The following is a 20,423-nucleotide window of genomic DNA, read 5'->3' on the forward strand; positions in this document are numbered from 1 at the left end:
AGAACTAGATCGGGCTGGATCGAACTAGCCAGTCCGACAACTTTTGAGGGAAAACCAGTTCGGCCGGTTATGTACAATGGTACCAAGGACTCTTTGAACACAATTATTTAAAAAATAATAATAATATATTAGTGGGGAAGCCTAGTATCTAACCATATTGCCTACTAATCCTATCATATTAATGGTATTGTTAAATTTTTAAGTGTTTCACTTAAATTTTCAACATTATCATTAAATGATTCAAGATGTTTGAGAGCGGTTTCGATTTCATTGGATTTCATATGGAGAAAGTAGAATTTTAGATCCCACTCAAAATCCAATAGACTTCACAGCGTTTCAGCATTTTAGGATTGGGGGTATTGCAACCTTTCCATTGGAATTTTTCATGTACGAGGGTATGGAACTAGCATTTAATCAAGGGCACAAAGCCCTCTATATACCTTAATGTTAGAGACAATGATTGTTGAACTCCTCTATCATGACCCTACTAAAAATGTAACCATCAATCAAACAAAATCTTGAGTTGGCATGCTAAGTTTTTTCTATCTTATTTTAATGCTTAGAGAGTGATATTGATGATGAAGGTGTCAATATAGGCAATGATTTTGATGATATGTAGATATTTGTTGTAGCATGATTTTTTTTGGATGCTAGAGGCCATTTACGACATGTTTGTTGATGTATTTTCCATTCAAAGATGGATTGCACTATTGCCATTTTGGTTATGTGCACCCTTACATGCTATATAAATGAGAACTTCTGCTAATTTGTGAATAAATGGCTTGGATTCATATAGATGCACATGAATATATATATATTTTTCTTTAAATTTTGAATATTTTATGAGTTTTTTGTTGCCCAGTTTTTTACCGGTCCCCAATCCGAGGGGTCAATCAGTTTCGCCAATGGTTCAGTTCTGATAAAACTTCCTGATACATAATCACTTTGTGAGTGATAAGGAAGGATCCATTACACTTGCGGCAGATTATTTTGATGGACTGTTGGCTACCTTTCTAAAAATTCTGTGGTCCTTTTAAAAGCAGCTGAATAACAATTTTTTGCATTCTATGTGATGATACTTTGAATTTGTATATGAGAACCACATCAGGTTTATAGCCTTGCTCTTCTTTGAGGATTTTAATGTAAAATCACTCCAGAGGAAAGATTCAAAATGCACAAATTATGTATAGTATTTATTTTTCTTTCTTTTATACATTAAAATTACAACAATTTTTCAACAACAAAAAAGAATTGATATTGACACTGAATTTTCCTTTTTTAACAGATGGGACACTTAGAGTTACTGTTTATTCTCTAAAAATAAGCTAGTTCCCTGCATAGGCAAAGTACCAAAAAAAATTTGTCAAAAGGGGAGAATGGCTTTGATACCAATTGGTATGGATCCAAATGGTTCATAACTCTACTCACACACAGAACTTAAAAAGGAACAAATAACACATAATCACATATGTGAATGTATATCCATAATGACAAAATGACTAATGGATATTACATGATAATTTATGTTACAGACGAAAAATGATAAGAGGAATGATCAGTCATGTCATCGATAAGTCATATCGTTTGATAATAACATAACTTATCAATTACACAATAACTAACCATTTCTCTAATAATATGCCTTCTTTACACATTTATTTTATAGTTGTGTGTATGAGTTTCTACACCTCCTCGTATGTTCTTTTTACTTTATGCTTTTCAGCACGTATTACAACACTAATCACAAAGCGAGTAATGGAACTCTCTTCAAAAAAATATGAATTCTTTTTTTGGATTGAAACTCTCTTCACAAAAAAATATGAGTTCTTTTTTTGGATTGGAACTCTCTTCAAAAAAAATATGAATCCTTTTTTTGGATTTCAGTACATCAATAGTATGGAAGTATACATCTATTAATCTGAGGATGTCTACCAAAACATGATTTAGGAGAACCTGGCGGAGGCTCCAAATCAGTAGCGACATAACTTACAGAAATCAGACAGAGGCCTTGTGGTTGTGCTACGCAAGCAAGTTTTGCTAATCTTCTACGATCACACGATGCCAAAACATCAAGGATAATATCTGGCGGAAGTGCTTCCTTTCCAATCTCTAAAAGAAGGGCCACCTGAAACAATTAGTGTCATTTGTTAAAGATACTTGGAAATAGCAACCCACAAGGACGAAGTCAGTTCACCACATATTTAAAAAAAGTCTGAAGCCGCAGTGTCTATCTGTCATACGTTTTTTTTTAGGGTTTTTCGTAATTTAGTCAAAATAAGTGGGTATTTGTTGGAATCACAAATTTGAGCGGTAAACTCTCCACAATCCAAATGCCCTAAAGTTTTTCAGGGTGCCGAATCTATATATGCAGTCAAAAACCAAATTTTAAACAACAAAGGTCAAGATTTGACCAAAAATTTTACACCAGATTCTAGCCGCCAAAAGCTCCAAAACTTATAGTAAATGAACAATGCCAATCGAAAAGTGTTGGTGGAAATATGCTGTTGAGAACAGAAAAGGATTGCATTGCCGAATTTCAACATAGGCCAACCACTCAAGGGATCCAAGGCTCTTCTTCCTGTCTCTCATAGTAATGCTCACCTAATCGTTTTGAAGTTTAAGAGTGGAACCTATGCTTCAAGATAAAAATTGCCAATTTCTCAAAATGTTGACATTTTCTAATTAAAGGCCAGTAAACATACATCAAGTTGAGATTCTCAATAAGGCTAACACCTTCCAGGGTTGGCCAAAACAAAATAAAGCAGGTTTTGAGCATTGTTTAATTGAAGCATTTTTTGCTTCTGAGATGACCTGTAGGCTGTTATACGGTAGCCTCACCATAAATGATATGCGGCTTATTTGCAAGTCATAATATTAGTTGGAGATAATATGCAAGCAGATAGCACAATGTACATAGTACAGATGGTGAGCCTAAGTTTTCCAAATTCCAGGTCATCAATCATTTATCTCTACACATAATGGCTTGTGAAATGGAACCTGTGGTGACCTATGGTGCCTTGCGAATACCAGATGGCAGATCAACATTGCATTGAGCTATGAAAGAACAAACAATCTAAGTTTCGAAAACTAATTGACCAAATTGACTAGCATGCCGTATGGTCCAAGGATTCCATCAATAACCAGAGAGAAATCCATAGGAGAAAACAGACCATTTCATGTAATCCTTTAGAGAACTTGCTCTAGGTCTTTCTCGTTGCTGAAATCCAGGTTTTAGAACGCTGTTATCAAAACTGCACCAAAATCTAGTTCTAGCAGGCAGTACAGAATATTATCAAATATCAAATGACCATAATTTAGGAAACCAAAAACGATAACGCAAGCAATTGAAATTTCAAACATAATTTTTTCACACGAAACTGGAAATAAAGAGTGTGAAGTTACATACCATATTCCGGATTTGTTTGTAAAAGAAACCGGAACCCTCAATTTCAAGCTGCAGATTTGCATCCTGAAAGAATTCACTAAAAACCATAATTCCACTGATGACTTTGACAAAAAGTTCAGCACGGTAAAAGCATTCTTAATTCGACGTGACATTTTACCTGAAGAAGTATTTCTTTCATTTGACAGAAAACCTAAATTTATGAATTTTACTTGGTATTTATGACAGTTGCAAAAGGAAATTATCTCTTTTATTAGTCCTTGTCAAGTTATAATCCTCGGGATGGAATACACAGAATAAATAGAGGATAATTGTAAAGAAATGATCGAAGATTCTTGCTGGCCAGAATACTTTGTTCAGGTTACGCAAGCATGAAAAATAAAAAACCATATTAAACAAATGAATTTCATCGCTTCCTTTCTGAAATGGCATGGAGAAAATATCCTTGAAAAACTAAAGATAGATCTAGCAAGAGTCCATTTCATGAACAGATTTCAAATTCCTTGACTCATTCTAGAAAAAAAAAAAACAAAGCTTTACGGAAAAATATGACTTTGTGACTCAGTGCGGAAAAAATCTCCGAGAAATAGACAATTTTCCAATTTATTCCCCTTGTTTACTGATCTTTGGTAGACATTCCAATTTTTTCCTAAGTTTCTCCAATCTGTTGACACCACCAAGTTATTCCAGAGTTCAAATTTTCCAAGATCAAAACATATGTATAACTTGAAATAAACAAAGAGCTTCTTTGCAGAAAGTCAAAATACAAGAAATCTCTATGGTTTGAAATTTGAATAGGTGCAAGAAATGAGTTAAGTATAGAAGCCAGGAAAAAAGGCTCCCATCCATCACCCCCTCTCTTCATGGTCCAACACTAAGATAATCAAGTAATTTTTAATTAAAAAAGTTGAGAGCTGTTCTATGTGGAGTCAGAAAATCGATCACTCAAGAAGCCATTAAGTGAACTGTGAAAACAAAATATAAAATCTTCAACCACCTTATGATGACTTACATGCAGAAATTCTGGACGTCAAAAACAACCAAGTGAGGTCTCCCTTTACCTCATCCATTCCTAGACCCTAAGGAGGTCAGGGCCATGTTTCTTCAGGATACCTTGGACCTCCCTAATGTAGCCCTAGACAAGGCTTGGAATCCACTCTTTTCCTTTAGCTCAGGACCATAGCTGATCAGCTTCAGACCGTTAAAGCTAAGCAGAAGCTGTTCTCTCTCCCCAACAAGATCTTACATGATGAAGATCTCACCGAGTCTCAAGTTGTAGAGTTCAAATGCTCTAGGGAGTTGGTTATGGCTGCACAATAAGCAGGAAAATGGGCAATCATTCAGAACCTCATAGTTGTCATTCAAAACTCCTTCACTCTTGGATGGAAACCTCGATTTCAAGTCTCGAAATGACGGGCCTAACAAGAGAGGCAATAGGGTGTAGGCATATTCATCAGTTGTTGGAACAGCATTGGATCTTTTTGGTCATCATCAGGTTTGCTATATGATGCTCTTGGGTCATCAAACATCTTTATCACTAAAACCCATGCTAGCCCTATCCAACCTCTCTCAGACATTACAAGTGATCATTGGTTTTCAGCTTGTAGACAAGAAACAAGGTGCTCAGGTGGTGTTAGAGGTTCCGATGGAGTAACTTGTCTAATTAGAGATTCCCTTTGAAGCACCGTTTCTATGGTAGTTGTTACTGCTAAATCCAGCAGCCTAGTGCAAAGCTTTACTAGGTACTCCAAGTTAAGGGAAACAATGAGATCAACCACCACTAGGACCTTAGTGGTTGATTCCCCTATTGTTCTGTGGAAGAATATTAACCCAGAAAAGAGGTTTCCCAAACAAGTCTTGGAGATTAAGTAACCTAAAAACTCCCAAGCTAAATACCCCTCAAAGCAACCTGTTAATTAGACACCCCAAAAATATATTCAATAAGGTAAGGCTCTAGGTGAAATGAGGCAACGAGTTCAAGAACCTATGGCTAAAGTATTGGAGATACTCAAATATATTCCAAACATGTGCTACCTTAATTTAATTATTGTTGTTGTAAATTATGATTTAAAATAAAGGCAATTTACACCATTCAAAGTTTATGACAGCAATAATAAAAATAGCCAACAAGTGATTATAAACAATAAACTATCAAAGGCTATTTTAAGGGAAAACAAGGAAAAGGTCAGAGCAACTTATTCAATGACTGAAATGCGTAAAACAGCTATGACACACTAGACGTCAGCCCTATAATTATCGCTGAAATGCATGAAAACTATATTTTTCCTTATTCAATTTAAGAGATGCAAGACCAAACCCTAAGACTGTAACATTTATGGTATTTTATGCTATTTAATGAAGATTTTGTTGTAACCTAACCCTAGTTTACCATGAAAAAAGGAGATGACTGCACAGCTCCATTGGTTCTAGATCCACGGTGTAATTCCAATTTTAATGAAATATGTGTTAAGGGATGAATGGAAGAATTATGAAGAGGTGTGGACACTCATTCAAAAGTTGCAGCAAGATCCCAATGCATCTGATACATTTATATGGAAAAATGATTCACTGTGGTACAAAGATCGATTATATCTATGTAAGAGATTAATTTTTAAAAGATTGACACACAATGTCTAGTCCCTATCAATCTTGAATATATGGAGTCAAGAAAGGGAGAGGTCAAAGGCGCAAGACCTAGGTTGGAGCAAGTAAGAGAGAGGAAGCCTATCAATTAAACCCTAGTGATTTTTAATCAATAGGCGATTTATGGTCAAGGAATGCTATTCTAAGTTTCATTGATGGATACTAGGTGACAAATCTTGCAAAGAAGATTTTAATGCCATAAAATATTCAACATATCTTGAAAACTTCATAGAAATCCTAATTCTACAACATTGCAAAATTGAAGATACTCACAATAAAAATAGCACAATTCACCACAACATCACTTCATCAATCCAAGAGAAAATCCTTCAAGAAATTTTATCCTTCCCAAGTCAATTCGCTATCCTTTAGTGATCCATTGCATCCAAGAGATGAGAATTAGTGTGCACCCTCTCTCAAGAGAAATAAATGTGTGTGACAAATGATCTTCCTAAATCACCTTCCCTCTACTTGTATGAGGGCAACTAAGTCGATATAGGGAAAACATAAACTAAAGGCCAAAAATAATATTTTACATGTTTACAAGTTAAGTAGGTCACAAGATGACCTAAAAGATAGCTCTCTCAATGATAAAACATAAAAATTAGTCTCCTTTTAACCCACATATGTGAGTAAAAAGGCCTCCAAGGGTGATATCACCCTATAAAGGTGAAGATCTCCATCAAAAGGTGCAAAGGACGGGTCACATGAGTGCTCCTCACTCAAATGCATCTCCTCATCAACGAGGTGTCCAATCATGAAGAAAAACTCTCCTCATCAAGATATCACCATCAACTAAGCCCAAGTCATCACTCTCGACCTCATGAGCATGATCTCACAAGGTTGGGGCATGACATCATCATCAAGAAAGGTGTACTATAGCTTCAATGGAATCTCAAGTCATTTGCATCATCAAACTAGTCCAAGAACAGGGCAACATCAGTTAAGAAGGTGCAAGACCAGCGCGAGGATTTCTTGTGGTCTATAGGGTACATCATCTTTCTTAGCAATGTCCTAGCTTCATTGAGCAATTTTTTAGGGTCTGGATAGAGAGGAGGTGGTCATCATCAATGTTGGATCAATACCAAGCACAATGCTCCTTTCAAAATGGTCAACATCCTACCTATGGTACCCTGAATGGTCATCAAGTGGGGTTGGACGTGCTCTTTGATGTGTTGGAGAAGTTTCAATCAATCCATTAAGGGATAATAGTTGTACCTAGGAGAAGATATCTGAAACATACACTCAAAATCAAGTGAGAACATCATCATAGGTAAAGAAATTATAAAAGTATCATAGTGGACCATGTTTAATGCAAAAGGAACAACAATACTTCACACAAGAATCATCTTCAAATGTCTTTCTAGCTTAGTGCTTCTAAACAAGTTACTCTCTTTAGGTATGGTAGAGTTATCCGAATGCCTTATTAGGTGCTTCCAACCTCAAGTGAAGTAACAGTTACTAGGCCGACCCATCAATTAGCAAGTGCAAGTGAAGAGGGTGCAATACTAGCTATAAAATACCATAATTCTTAAGCTTTGTATAGTGAAGAAGGTGCAATCGTGGGACCTAAGTTACCCCTTTCCTTAGCCTATTTTTACTACCCCTGTTGTGTGCCTTTTTCATTAATGATTTTCCTTTTATTGCATTGCTTGGGGCACAAGCTTTTACTTATGCATCATGGTTTATCATTCTCAGGGTTAGGATATCAAAGTTCATTTTATTTTTTATTTTCTCATGCATTTGCTAGGAACTGGGTGAGAACTAATGAGGGGGTAGAGCTCATGCTAGGCTTTTGTATTTTATAGTTTATCATTATGACTCATACTTTTTCCTTTCTTTCTACTACACCAACCTCTTAGGGCAAAGTTTTGAGGCCCCTACACAAGAATGAGGGAAACATAGAACCAATATTCATGATAGATAACCTAAAACTTGAATATTGGGACATGAAACTAGGAGAAGATGGAAAGTGATAAGTATGGATTACTATGGGCATGCAACATCACTTAGTGCACCCTATTTGCGCCACTCCTAGACAATGGAAAGAAAGGCTTCAAAGAAGGTCACACTAAACTAGGGGTAGAGGATAACCACCAAGGTGAAGCATGGGAACAAGGATACAACCAAAAGCGGTCAATCATCCAATTCAACCTGTGATTCATACTAATATGCTCTTAAACATTAATGAAAGCACTTGATTACAAGCATGGTTAATGTACATTATAATGGATGACCCACCTTCATCTAATAAGTAAGCTAGATGTCATAAAGCACTGACCAAAGCATAAATGGAAGGCCTTCTAGGCTACCTATATCTAGATCACATAGGGTTGCTAGTTGGAAAGATTAACAGAATAAAATAAAAGTTTTATTTGAAAATTATACTATTCTTTGCTTGAGTTGTTGAGCCAACTCAACATTGTGTTGTTCAGCACATGAGGTTTCTGAGGGGAAATCTCAATTCCTTCAGTGGACTCCGAGTGCCACCCTAGGGGAGACCTAGCTACACTTGTGAGCTGATCCGAGAGAATTCTACAGGTGATATCGAATTGTTCATGGGGCATTCTGGATGCAGAAGAGAAATACACACTCCTTGGGAGAGGAAGCTACAGAACCATGTTGGCACTGGACTTTTAGGGACACATTAGTTTGGTATTTTGCAGCCGTTTTGTGGAAGTTTAGTGGGATGAATTAGTGGCTACTCCTCAGGCCGAAATTCTTCTTCCAGTGAACACATAGAGGTAGTCTCATTGGGTCTGTGCAGTTCTTTGGGGAGAGACTTAGTTGTGGGAGGATTGGCTAGGGGTTTGGAGTTGAGGGATGCATGAGGCAAATTTTGGGGAACATTTCTCAGCATTTGGGGGCTCATTTGCAGCAGATTTCTGGGTGGTACGAATTTTCCAGTGGGTGGAAGGGCTCACTCTATTTGGGGGCAAATTTGGAAGTTTGGAAATAGGTCCAACGCTTTCTGGGTTTTTCTGGGTTTATTGAGGAGAGGCCAAGATTAGTTTGGCTAAATTTTTTGAGCACTCTAGAGGGGTAAAACACCAGTCCCTTTCCAACTAGCCGCAACAGAATTCCAGGGCCAGCGCAGAAGCAGAAGGAGAAGTGCCTGCTAGCATAGGGGCATCATTTTTTCTCACCTGGGACTTGTCTAGCTTATTTTGCAAGCTCGGGTGCATCTACTCCATGCTTATATTGTACTCTCATTGATTTATAATAAAATGGCTCAGCTTGGCGCAGTTTTGGTGAATTTCTGGGTGTCTAATCTCATGTGCAAAATTTTGTGTTACATGTGATGTTTTTGTTTAATTATCACTGTTCATTTCCTCTTAGGAATATTACAGTGGTATCAAATCCATAATCTTGGTCAGCCTGTGGGAAACCCTTCATTCTATGACAAGACCAAAATAAAAAACTAAGAAGTCATGGGATCCAAAGAAAGGCTAAAATCAAACAACATGGCAGTGACCGTGAATGAGGTGATTAGGATGCAACAAATGATGATTGATGTGGGGAAGCAGCGAATTTAAACAACAATTGGGAATCGGGACCATTCTTAATTATACAACAAATCCACTATGCCCAAAATTGTGGATAATGCATCAAGATGGCAAGACATGATTGCAACTGATGTGGAGTTACTAGCAGCAAAATGGAGGGCATACCAATCATCGGGACATGGCATTCAGACGTCCCTCTCTTTTTGGGGGTTCTATGAACTAAGAGACATACACAAATCAGTAGGAATTCAGTGGAATTATGCAGGGATGAATAGAAGGATTAAGGTAAAAGATGAAAGAGTAGTTGAATGGGCCATGGTTAGCAAGGAGACAGTTGAGCATACACTCGTTGATGAGATGCCATCCGTTGTTGAGGTATCCATTGATGAGATATTCGGGGTTGTGACCGAGTTCTCAAGTGATAGCAATGCACCACAGGTTGATGAGGTGTCGGGAGACATCTCCAGCGTTATTGAGGAGTCGAGAGGTGCAGAGGCATCCAGATATATGACAGAGTTGTCGGACAACAGTCACCTGCAGTTGACTAGTGAGCATGTCTTGCGTGTTGGGTTGTCTATGGAGGAGCAGTTGGAGGCTCATGTTGAGTCCATGATGGAGGAGGATGTGCAACCATCCTTTGGGCTAGCCATTGATGAGGGGCAACATAGAGGCCATGCGTTGGGATTTTAGCACAGTTCACTTCAGAGGCACATTGACAGGATCTACAGTGTTATTAGCCCACCCTTACGCATTGGATTGAGGGAGGCAGAGTTGTCTAGACATAACCGAGGGGATGGCCAGGCTAGCAAGACTAAGCGACATGAGCTGAGTATGACACTACATCAGCTTGGAGGGCTTGTTCCTTCCACAAGGGACTATACATTCAATCCCTCCTTTGGGATTGGATGGCGAGAGGTACTAAGTTGGTACCCGACAGAGCAAGCTAGGAGGTTGGATACATCCATGGCCACATTTCAGCAAAGGCCATGGATTACCAGAGGGACATGACAACCAGACTATTGTTGTGATCCAGGTGGGATTTCCCATCACATCATAGAATCGGGAGGTGATGATAGTAGCTACGTGATGGATCCGATGTTTGGGCATAGAAACATTTTCAGATCTCCATCAGAGCCCCAAACAACACTAGTGGCAAGATGGTTCAACAGGGGAGCAAACAAATTTCATGAGTTGACTTGGCATATTGACTGTGCTTTGAGTCACAGGGTGATTAGCCTACTTTGGCAGGAGTTGGTAGGAGGAGGTGGCATCGGCAGGCCGCCAAATAGGGCATTACATGGAGACAGTGCTCTCTCATTAGTATATTGGACATCGAAGCTACCAAGGATAGGCACAGTGGTGTCATTCTCGTTGGCATGTGAGGAGTCGGGTCACTCAAGTCTTTCAAGACAGATGAGGAGATGTAGCCCACATCATGGAGGATTTACCAGCAGAGTGGTGGATACTTTGGCACATGCAGGATACCATATGTTACAAGGTGGTGTGACAATGGGCAGTGGTACACAACACTGAACAAAGTTATGTCATAGGGTCTAGTGTTATGTAGAGGGATGTGGACTGATGTGTACAGACCCAGTTTTAGGCCATAGCATCCAGTGGTGTGCAGGGCTATGCAGCGAGGAGCAGTGGCTTGCATAAGAGCATCGAAATGCAGGGTGGTGTGCCATAGCATGTCGGTTTATATTATGGAGTGGGAGGAGTAGCTTGCATCGCATTGACTACCCATAGGGAGTGTCAGGTACAGTGACACAAGCAGGACACGAGGTGATACAAGATGGGACAGTAGTAGCAGGGGGTATCCAGCGGTGTACAGGGGTAGGTCACGGTGTACAGTGGCATGTCGAGGAGTACAGGGATGATTAGTGGTATGTGAGGGCGTATGGTGTTGCACAGTGGGGTCTTGGACTGTTGCCTCCAGGGAGACTCATGGAAGGAGACACCGAGCATACCTTTGGGTGTAGTTCACCCAGAATCGACAGGGATACAAATGAGCGATACTTGATGGTATCCATGGGGACTAACACGCCTAACCCTCTTCTACATCACTTGCAGGCACAGTCAATTTGGTTGTTGTCGTTTGGCACTATGGGCATGAGAAGTGGGGGATGGGGAGCTCACCCGAGATATTTTGATGGCACCCAACACACTAGGGGAGAGACTTCTCAGTGGTGGCATTGGGTCAGTGTGCTAGTTGACAACCACAAGTTGGGGGATAAGCCACTCATCTGCAGGGTTGGCATATCGTTCATCACTGAGCCTACGTCTAGGGAGCTAGTCACGAGGGAGACATGTGTCACTGTTTCCTTAGCGCATGTCCGGACCATGCATGAGCAGAGGATATTGTGTACAACTGAGGCAGTTTTCTAGTATGTGTCCGAGCTCCAGACATTGCATTGGCACATTATTGAGAGGGCGAATGGGAGACCCACTGAAGATGGTTGGCAGGAACAGGAGGGATCTGCGTACCCTGAGTCAATTGCAAGTATCAGATGCCCATCTATTGGTTGCGTCCAGGGGGTAGCTATTTGGCACATGTGGCTTCCAACAGTCATCGGTACTACACAGTGGCAGGCACAGCGCAGTTTAGCATGCATCAGATTAGTCCATGATATATGGAGCCTATATATTGATTGCATGTAGGGACCAGACATGAGGCACAGATGGATTCCTGCACGCAACAACAGGATCGACCATGGGATGCAGGGATTCAGTTGGTTGATAGATCACTCTGTCTCGTGATGAGCGGAATCATGGCAAAGAGTGATCCAAGTCACTCTTGGGATCGCACATGGGGGTTCGCAAAGGCCTTCATCATATGGAAAGGCAGGTTTTCTCTGTTGTTGCATAGGTTTGGAGTTAGATTTGGATGGGTAGGCTTTGGCATCATGGAGATGTCTAGGCAAGATGTGTCTCACCTCTATTAGTATTTCACCATCGGGTTTCAAGAGAGAAGGATACAGTGTATGCACGATGGGCAGTCTGTTAGAGCCAGAGTGGCGCAGCGACAACATGGTGGAACCCTTCTGAGGCTGGCATGGGACCCGGGCATCACAGTACTTGACAACTCAACGACCTTTAGGGATGAGCTGGCTACTACAGGGGGAGATCATTCAGATCCCCCATTGGGCTTTAGTGAGTCACTGATGGCGTGGGGGACTTGATCAACATGGCAAATTGGTCAGTAGGATGATATTTGGGGAAGCTCATGCGGGACAGACTACATCCCCATAGGGATTGGGTTGTATTTTCAGGAGTTTACTCTTGGAGTGCATGGGATGGACTTCTCGGTAGGGAAACTTCATGGGGAGTTGGACAGAGCCCTACATTATCATGATGCTCTACTTATTGGAAGAACACAAAGGGTTTTTGGTACCTACACCTGGCTGGATAGTGGGTGGAGTGAGGGGTGCTCCACACTGGTCAAGGTGGCTTGGATCCTGGTATCGAGGGATTCCTTTGTGACAGGATAATGCATGGGACAAGGATGACTCAATGGCACATTTGGGACCCCGATATTATTTGCAGTGATTGTTCAAGCCATCAGATAGTGAGGACGCTTGTTCAAGCATTAGGGAGGACTGTAATATCCCCAATTTTCCTAAGCCATTAGGAAATATTACACTTTTTGACAATTTTTGGTATTTTGACTTAGGAGAGGAAAAAATTTGAATTCTTGGTGGGTTGTGGGGGCCATACACCAAAGGAATACGCACTCCCTTAGGAAAACGCACTTGTGGAGAGAGAATGATCCATTAATGAAAAAGGTATTATAGACTGTGTGAATTCGCTTATGTTACTTAGTGCAACGGATCGAAAAGATTGTGAATAACATAAACACATAAACAATTTGAAAACACATCAACACAGCCAAATTTAATAAAGGAGTTCACCAGACTTTCTGGCTACGTCTCCTGGTCCTTTCGCTTCCAGTGCTAACCTCTTTATTTTGTCTTCAATATGTTGTTACAGGTATGAGCTCGAAAACAGAGTCTCAAATAAGAAAATGGACATCACCACTGCGTCTAGCTCGAAATTTCGAGTCAAACGAGTATAAACTCGACCATATTTGGCCACAGTGACCTCCAGACCCCCTGGAAAGTCAAAAACCACCTCTGTACCTACAAAAACCGCCTCTGCCTACAAGAAAACCACTCTCTACAATTAAAAACCGCTTTCGGGATGCGCGTTGTGGTATGGCGGGTTCAGCACCTGCATAAAATTAAATATAATTTGGGCGGCTTGAATACCAAGCTCCACCACTTGGTCTATCGGTTAGCGGACTTGTGCGAAGACGTTGTATATATATATTTTGGAGGGGTCGGAGGTTCGAAACCTCCGCCCTACCCTTCCGCCACTGGTTGTGTTATATATGCTGAAACATATATTATATGCATTGTATGTTGATATTTGGTGTGATTTGGTTACGGTTACGGTGCCATGTAATGTTAACAGTCCAGCGGTTATGTTAATAATAAATGTTAAGGGTCCGACGGTCGTGGGGTTGACCCCGACCGTCCAGCCCTTTTCCGGCAACAAATCTTGTTCACCATAAATACAATATCCGCACCGTTATAAACAAGCGACAACATAGCTCAACCAGTGAGCACAATCCGACGAAATCTTAACCTTTCCGGGAGGTCAAGGGTTCGATCCTCCCTGACCCCAAATTTTGGGATTTCATGCCAATATTGGGCAAATCCGGGCTGCCACGTGTCAGCACCGAATGGGCCCATATCAACCAATCAAATCACGACACATCACCAACCTTGATGACATCACTTTGGACATATGGCGCATTCCCGAGACGACACGTGTCCTATTGACATCACCCTGTGTTGACCGTTGACTTTGACTGTTTGACTTTGACTTTGACTGACTTTTCCTCATTTTGCCCTAGTTTGCCTTGAAACTTTGATTGGCTTTAACTTCTTCATCCGGACTCGGATTTACGCACCGTTGGAATCATATCAACGAGCACTTCGATTTGATTCAACTTTCAACTGAATTTGAAGACTTTGATCAGGAGGCAAAACTGAATCCATTTTGGATCACTCCTCCCCACTGGAAGATTTTGGACCACCAAAAGTTGGTTTTAGCTGTCAAGTAAGTGAGGATAAACTTCCTTCACTTTTCCAATCTCTATCCATTGTGCTTTACTTGGATTTGTACCTTTGAGTCCAACTCGAAGATACTCAACATTTCCCCGTCGCGAAGTCCTTATCCTCCTATCAAGAACTGTGTCCTCCTGTAGCTCATTGAGATACTCAGGCAAAAGATCTTCAATGGAAGGTAGCTGACCTTGCTCTTCGGGATCTTCAATCAATGAAGGCTCATACAATCGCAAGTTTTCAACATTTACGACAGAATAGATCTGCATATAAGCTGGTAGATCTAGGCGGAAAGCATTTTCACCAATTTTATCAAGTATTTTGAAAGGACCATATCTAATTGGTTTCAACTTTTTACCTTCCCCTTGCAGTCTTTCTTTGCTGATGTACAACCAAACTTGATCACCAACTTGAAAACTATGCTCAACTCGATGCTTGTCATGTCGCGCCTTATACTTTGCTTGACTTCTTTCCAGTTGTTCCTATACTACCTAGTAAATTTCCTGGATTTGTTCAATGAACTTGGTTGCTTTGTCCACATCACTGTGTCCATCAATTGCTATGTCTTTACCAAAGACAAAATCCAAGGGAGACTTTGGTATAAAACCAAAACAAGTCTCAAAAGGAGATCTCTGAGTAGAAGAATGTTTTGCATGGTTGTAAGCATGTTGCACATAACACAAATGCTCATCCCAAAGTTTGGGATGCTTGCTGCAATATCCTCGAAGCAACTATATCACTGTCCTGTTGACCACTTCTGTCTGACCATCTGTTTGCAGATGAAATGTCGTGCTCTTCTTTAACTTTGTGTCCATTAACTCCCATAGACTTGACCAAAATTTCCTGACAAATTGAGAATCTCGATCGGATACAATAGAAGTGGGTAACCCAAAATGAACCCATACATTTTGAAAGAACAACTTTGCAGTTTGTTCAGCTGTGACCTGTTTATTACATGGTGTTAAAAGACACATTTTACTGAACCTATCCACAACTACATACAAATAATCATGACCCTTTCTAGACTTTGGCAATCCCCCAACAAAATCCATGGAAACACTTTCCCAAGGACGAGAAGGAATTGGCAATGGAGTATACAAACCTAATTTTCTATTACTTGGCTTGCTTGTAGCACACATAGTACATCCTTTAATATATCTAGAAACTGTCTCATTCATTCATGGCCAATAGCAGAACCTTCATAATTGTGCAATTGTTTTACTTACACCAAAATGACCTAATATGAGAGAAGTATGTGCTTCTCGAATTATATTAACTCTTTCAGTTTGTGGAATGCATAACTTTCCCAAATGATATAAGAGTTTGTCCTTTATGTAATAATCCAATTCTTCTACCTGCTTGCCATGATTTAAAGTTGCATATACATCCTTAAAATCTGTGTCTTGAGCATATTGTTCAATGTAACTTTCATGAATTATTGAATTATGCTTAAGTATTGTGGATGCATTTATGATTGGTCTTGATAACATGTCTACAACCTTATTATGTATGCCCTTCTTATATCTGATAACAAGATGAAATTGTTGTAGAAAACCCATCCACCTGTAATGTCGTGATTGTTGCAATTTAGTTTGTGAGTGTAAGTATTGTAGTGGTTGATGATTTGTATGTATGATTGTTTCTTTACCCATTATGTAATGTTTCCACTTTTTAACACTCTGAACTAATGCATATAATTCTTTATCATATGTAGGATAGTTAACTACTGTTGATGTGAATGTCTCAAAATGAAAGCATATAGGCTTTCCATGCTGCATCAACACTGCCCCCATGGCATATTCACTTGCATCTGTCTCGATCTCAAATGGATGTTGAAGATCTGGCAGTGCTAGTACTGGCATTGTACTGATCCTTTCTTTCAATGTGTCGAAGGCTTTCTGTTGTTTGCCTCCCCACTGAAACACTTGTTTCACACTTGTCAAAGCATGTAAAGGAGTTGCAATCAAAGAAAAGTTAGCAATAAACTTTCTCCAATATTGCGTTGCCCCTAAGAAACTTCTAACTTCTGTAGCAGTATTGGGCTTAGGCCAATTTACAATGACTTCGACCTTAGAGGGATCTATCTTCAATTCACCACCCCCTACAATATAACCCAAATAATTTAAAGATGTTCTGCCAAATTCACATTTTGACAGTTTTACATAGAGATTTTCTCTTTTCAAAACATCTAAAATCTGCTTTACATGCTTAACATGTTCATCCCATGTTCTACTGAAAACAAGAATATCATCTAAATAGACTATTACAAAATCATCAATGAATGGTCTAAATACATCATTCATGACTCGCATGAATGTAGTTGGAGCGTTAGTTAAGCCAAAAGGCATAACCATCCATTCATAGAGTCCTTACTTCGTTTTGAAAGCAGTCTTCCATACATCCTGTTCTGCAACTCTAATCTGATGGTAGCCGCTTCGCAAGTCCAATTTAGAGAAGTAAAGTGCATCTTTTAATTGATCTAACAAATCATCAATACGAGGAAGAGGATAACGATTCTTTATTGTGATTTTATTCAATGCTCTGAAATCAATGCACATTCTCCACGAACCGTCTTTCTTTCACACTAACACAATAGGTGATCTGCACGGTGATGTGCTTGGTCGAATAAACCCTTGATCGAGCAACTCCTGTACCTTCTTCCTTATCTTTGCATTCTTTAGAGCTAATAACTTGTACATTCCAATGTTAGGTAGTGGAGCATCTTGTTGCAAATACACTCATGTTCTATCTCTCGCTTGGGTGGAAGCCCTTTAGGCTCTTGAAACAGAATATCATGATCAAAAACAACTTTAACTAGATCTGCTTTCTATTTAGGATTACAGCCTTGGAAAGCATTGGATTTATCAATATCCTTTACTTCTACAATCATAAGTAAAAATTGTTTGCTTGCATTTACAATTCTTTTCATCTGTCTTGAATTTATGAGAGAGAAATTATCTTTGAGTTTATGAGCCCTTACGATATATTCAATTCCATCCTTAGTGAGTTGATACTTATTTTCAGTTTGATAGAAGATAGCATTTCTATCGTACAAGTATGGACTTCCTAACACAATTCCACATATGTCCAATGGGACTCTGTCTAACTCAACCTCATCTACGAACTTTGACCCAATAGCAAAACGAAGTTTACATTGTTTCGTAACTTGTAGCTTAGTTTATCACACACCCAACCTAATGGATATGTCTTTTTATGAGGTTTCGTTTCTAGACCCAATTTCTTTACAATTGCTTCAGAAATCAAATTAACTTGTGACCCACTATCAAATAAAGTATCAATTTTAGTATGCTTGGAAATGACTCTTATATGAAATAGCTCATTTCTTTTCCTCTCTTCATTATCATTATCAACAGAATGCGAAGAAGTACTTGTAGATGCTTTAGAATCTTTACCTTTTATACCTGTAGTTGTAACCATTGTCTCGTCACCTGAATCTAATCCCAAGTCCTTTTGAATAGCAACAACATTCTTTCGCTCTTTACTCCCAAACTTCTTAGGCTTCAATTCTGGATGCAAAGACCAGCAGTGTGCCTCATCATGTCCTTCCTTCTTACAATGAGTGCATGAAGGTTTATCTTTCTTCACAGTGTTTGCTTTCTTCTCCTTCCACTTGAGTTTCTTCTTGCCTTTATTCTTGCTTTCAATAGGTTTGCATGATTTCCCAACATCTAGGATTACATTTTTACCTCTAGCTTCTAGATGAGTTGCTTGAATTGATACATCATCTAAGCTAGTTGGATTAAACATAAGTATGGCATGCCTCAAATAACTATGAAGACCACCTATGTATTTCAACAATGTCTCTGGTGAGTCCAATGATATGCCTAGTGTTAAAGCTCTCTTACGGAATTCCTGAGCTGAGTATAACTTTGAACACTTTGACATTTTAATTGACGTAGTGTTTGCCAACTCATCATTGCTTGTTGCATATAAGCCAATGGATAAAATTGCTTTTTAATAGCAAAAACAAATTCATTCCAAGTTGAAATGATTTTACCATGTTTTTGGAGATCTGCTTGTGTCTTGCCTTCCCACCATACAAGTGCGGTTCCTCCAAGTTGAAGGCTAGCAAGCTGAATCTTCTTCCTTTCTGAAACAACTTTTTGCACCCTGCAATATACTTCAATTTGTCTTATCCAATTATCAAGCTTTTCAGCGTTAAGTTCTCCATCATAAATTGGAAAATCAAATTTTACATCTAATTTGATCAAAGAGGATTTCTTTTTCTTCTTCTTAGAAGGACTAGATTTATGAGAAGAAGAGGATGATGACGATGATGGTGATGATGGAGGAGATGGAGGAGGCTTTTCTCCCTTTCCTTTATCTTCTTTATCTGGAGGAATAAAAAGAAAAGGTTCCTCTGCTCCTTTGTCTGGTTTAGGTGATGAAGTGCCTTCACCTTTACCCTTTTTAAACTCATGATACATCTCTTCCACCATGGCATGTATCATCATGAAACTATCCAAGAATTGGGATTCTGACCCAACTGGAGTTTCATCTGTCATCTTTCTTTGTGAAAAGACCCTTCCAATCTCTGGATTCGCCTCAACAAGTTCACCTTCACCTCGTCCGAGCCTCAACCTAGTAAGCATTCAAATCTCCACACAAACTTGTCAAACCTTAAAAACCTTGCTGCTCTGATACCACTTGATCCATTAATGAAAAAGGTATTATAGACTATGTGTGAATTCGCTTATGTTACTTAGTGCAATGGATCAAAAAGATTGCGAATAACATAACACATAAACAATTTGAAAACACATCAACACAGCCAAATTTAATAAAGGAGTTCACCAGACTTTCTAGCTACGTCTCCAGGTCCTTTCGCTTCTGGCACTAACCTCTTTATTTTGTCTTCAATATGTTGTTACAAGTATGAGCTCGAAAACAGAGTCTCAAATAAGAAAATGGACATCACCACTGCATCCAGCTCGAAATTTCAAGTCAAATGAGTATAAACTCGACCATATTTGGCCACAGTGACCTCCAAACCCCCTAGAAAGTCAAAAACCACCTCTGTACCTGCAAAAACTGCCTCTGCCTGCAAGAAAACCACTCTCTGCAATTAAAAACCGCTTTTGGGATGTGCGCTGTGGTATGGCAGGTTCGGCACCTGCATAAAATTAAATATAATTTGGGCGGCTTGAATACCAAGCTCCACCGCTTGGTCTATCGATTAGCGGACTTGTGCGAAGACGTTGTATATATATATATATATATATATATATATTTTGGAGGGGTCGGAGGTTCGAAACCTCCGCCCTACCCTTCTGCCGTTGGTTGTGTTATATATGTCGAAACATATATTATATGCATTGTATGTTGATATTTGGTGCGATTTGGTTATGGTTACGGTGCCATGTAATGTTAACAGTCCGGCAGTTATGTTAATAATAAATGTTAATGGTCTGGCGATCGTGGGGTTGACCCCGACCGTCCGGCCCTTTTTCGACAACAAATCCTATTCACCATAAATACAATATCCGCACCGTTATAAACAAGTGACAACATAGCTCAACCGGTGAGCACAATCCAACGAAATCTTAACCTTTCCGAGAGGTCAGGGATTCGATCCTCCCTGACCCCAAATTTTGGGATTTCATGCCAATATTGGGCAAATCCGGGCTGCCATGTGTCAGCACTGGATTGGCCCGTATCAACCAATCAAATCACGACACATCACCAACCTTGATGATATCACTCTGGATATTTGGCGCATTC

The 20,423-nt window shown here is 39.6% G+C and overlaps 1 protein-coding gene across 2 annotated transcripts in view; it reads right to left on the reverse strand.

Annotated features, from left to right (window-relative positions):
• Positions 1-1,504: 1,504 nt before the first annotated feature.
• Positions 1,505-20,423, reverse strand: part of LOC149169313 (uncharacterized) — a 160,989-nt gene continuing 142,070 nt past the window's right edge. The window contains exons 5-6 of one of the 2 annotated variants that reach the window (XM_089428643.1): positions 3,407-3,469; positions 1,506-2,125 (exon numbers count right to left, since the gene is read on the reverse strand). In XM_089428643.1, coding sequence (XP_089284769.1) covers positions 1,889-2,125; positions 3,407-3,469 — 300 coding nt within the window. In that variant the 3' untranslated portion in view covers positions 1,506-1,888. Of the gene's footprint in view, positions 2,126-3,406; positions 3,470-20,423 lie in introns of both variants that reach the window. The other variant, XM_089428645.1, reaches the window with a different exon arrangement.

Source organism: Pinus tabuliformis, chromosome 4_2, assembly GCF_031772625.1.
Source record: "Pinus tabuliformis cultivar Carrire ecotype Pingquan chromosome 4_2, CPIR1, whole genome shotgun sequence".
NCBI classification, from domain to species: domain Eukaryota; kingdom Viridiplantae; phylum Streptophyta; class Pinopsida; order Pinales; family Pinaceae; genus Pinus; species Pinus tabuliformis.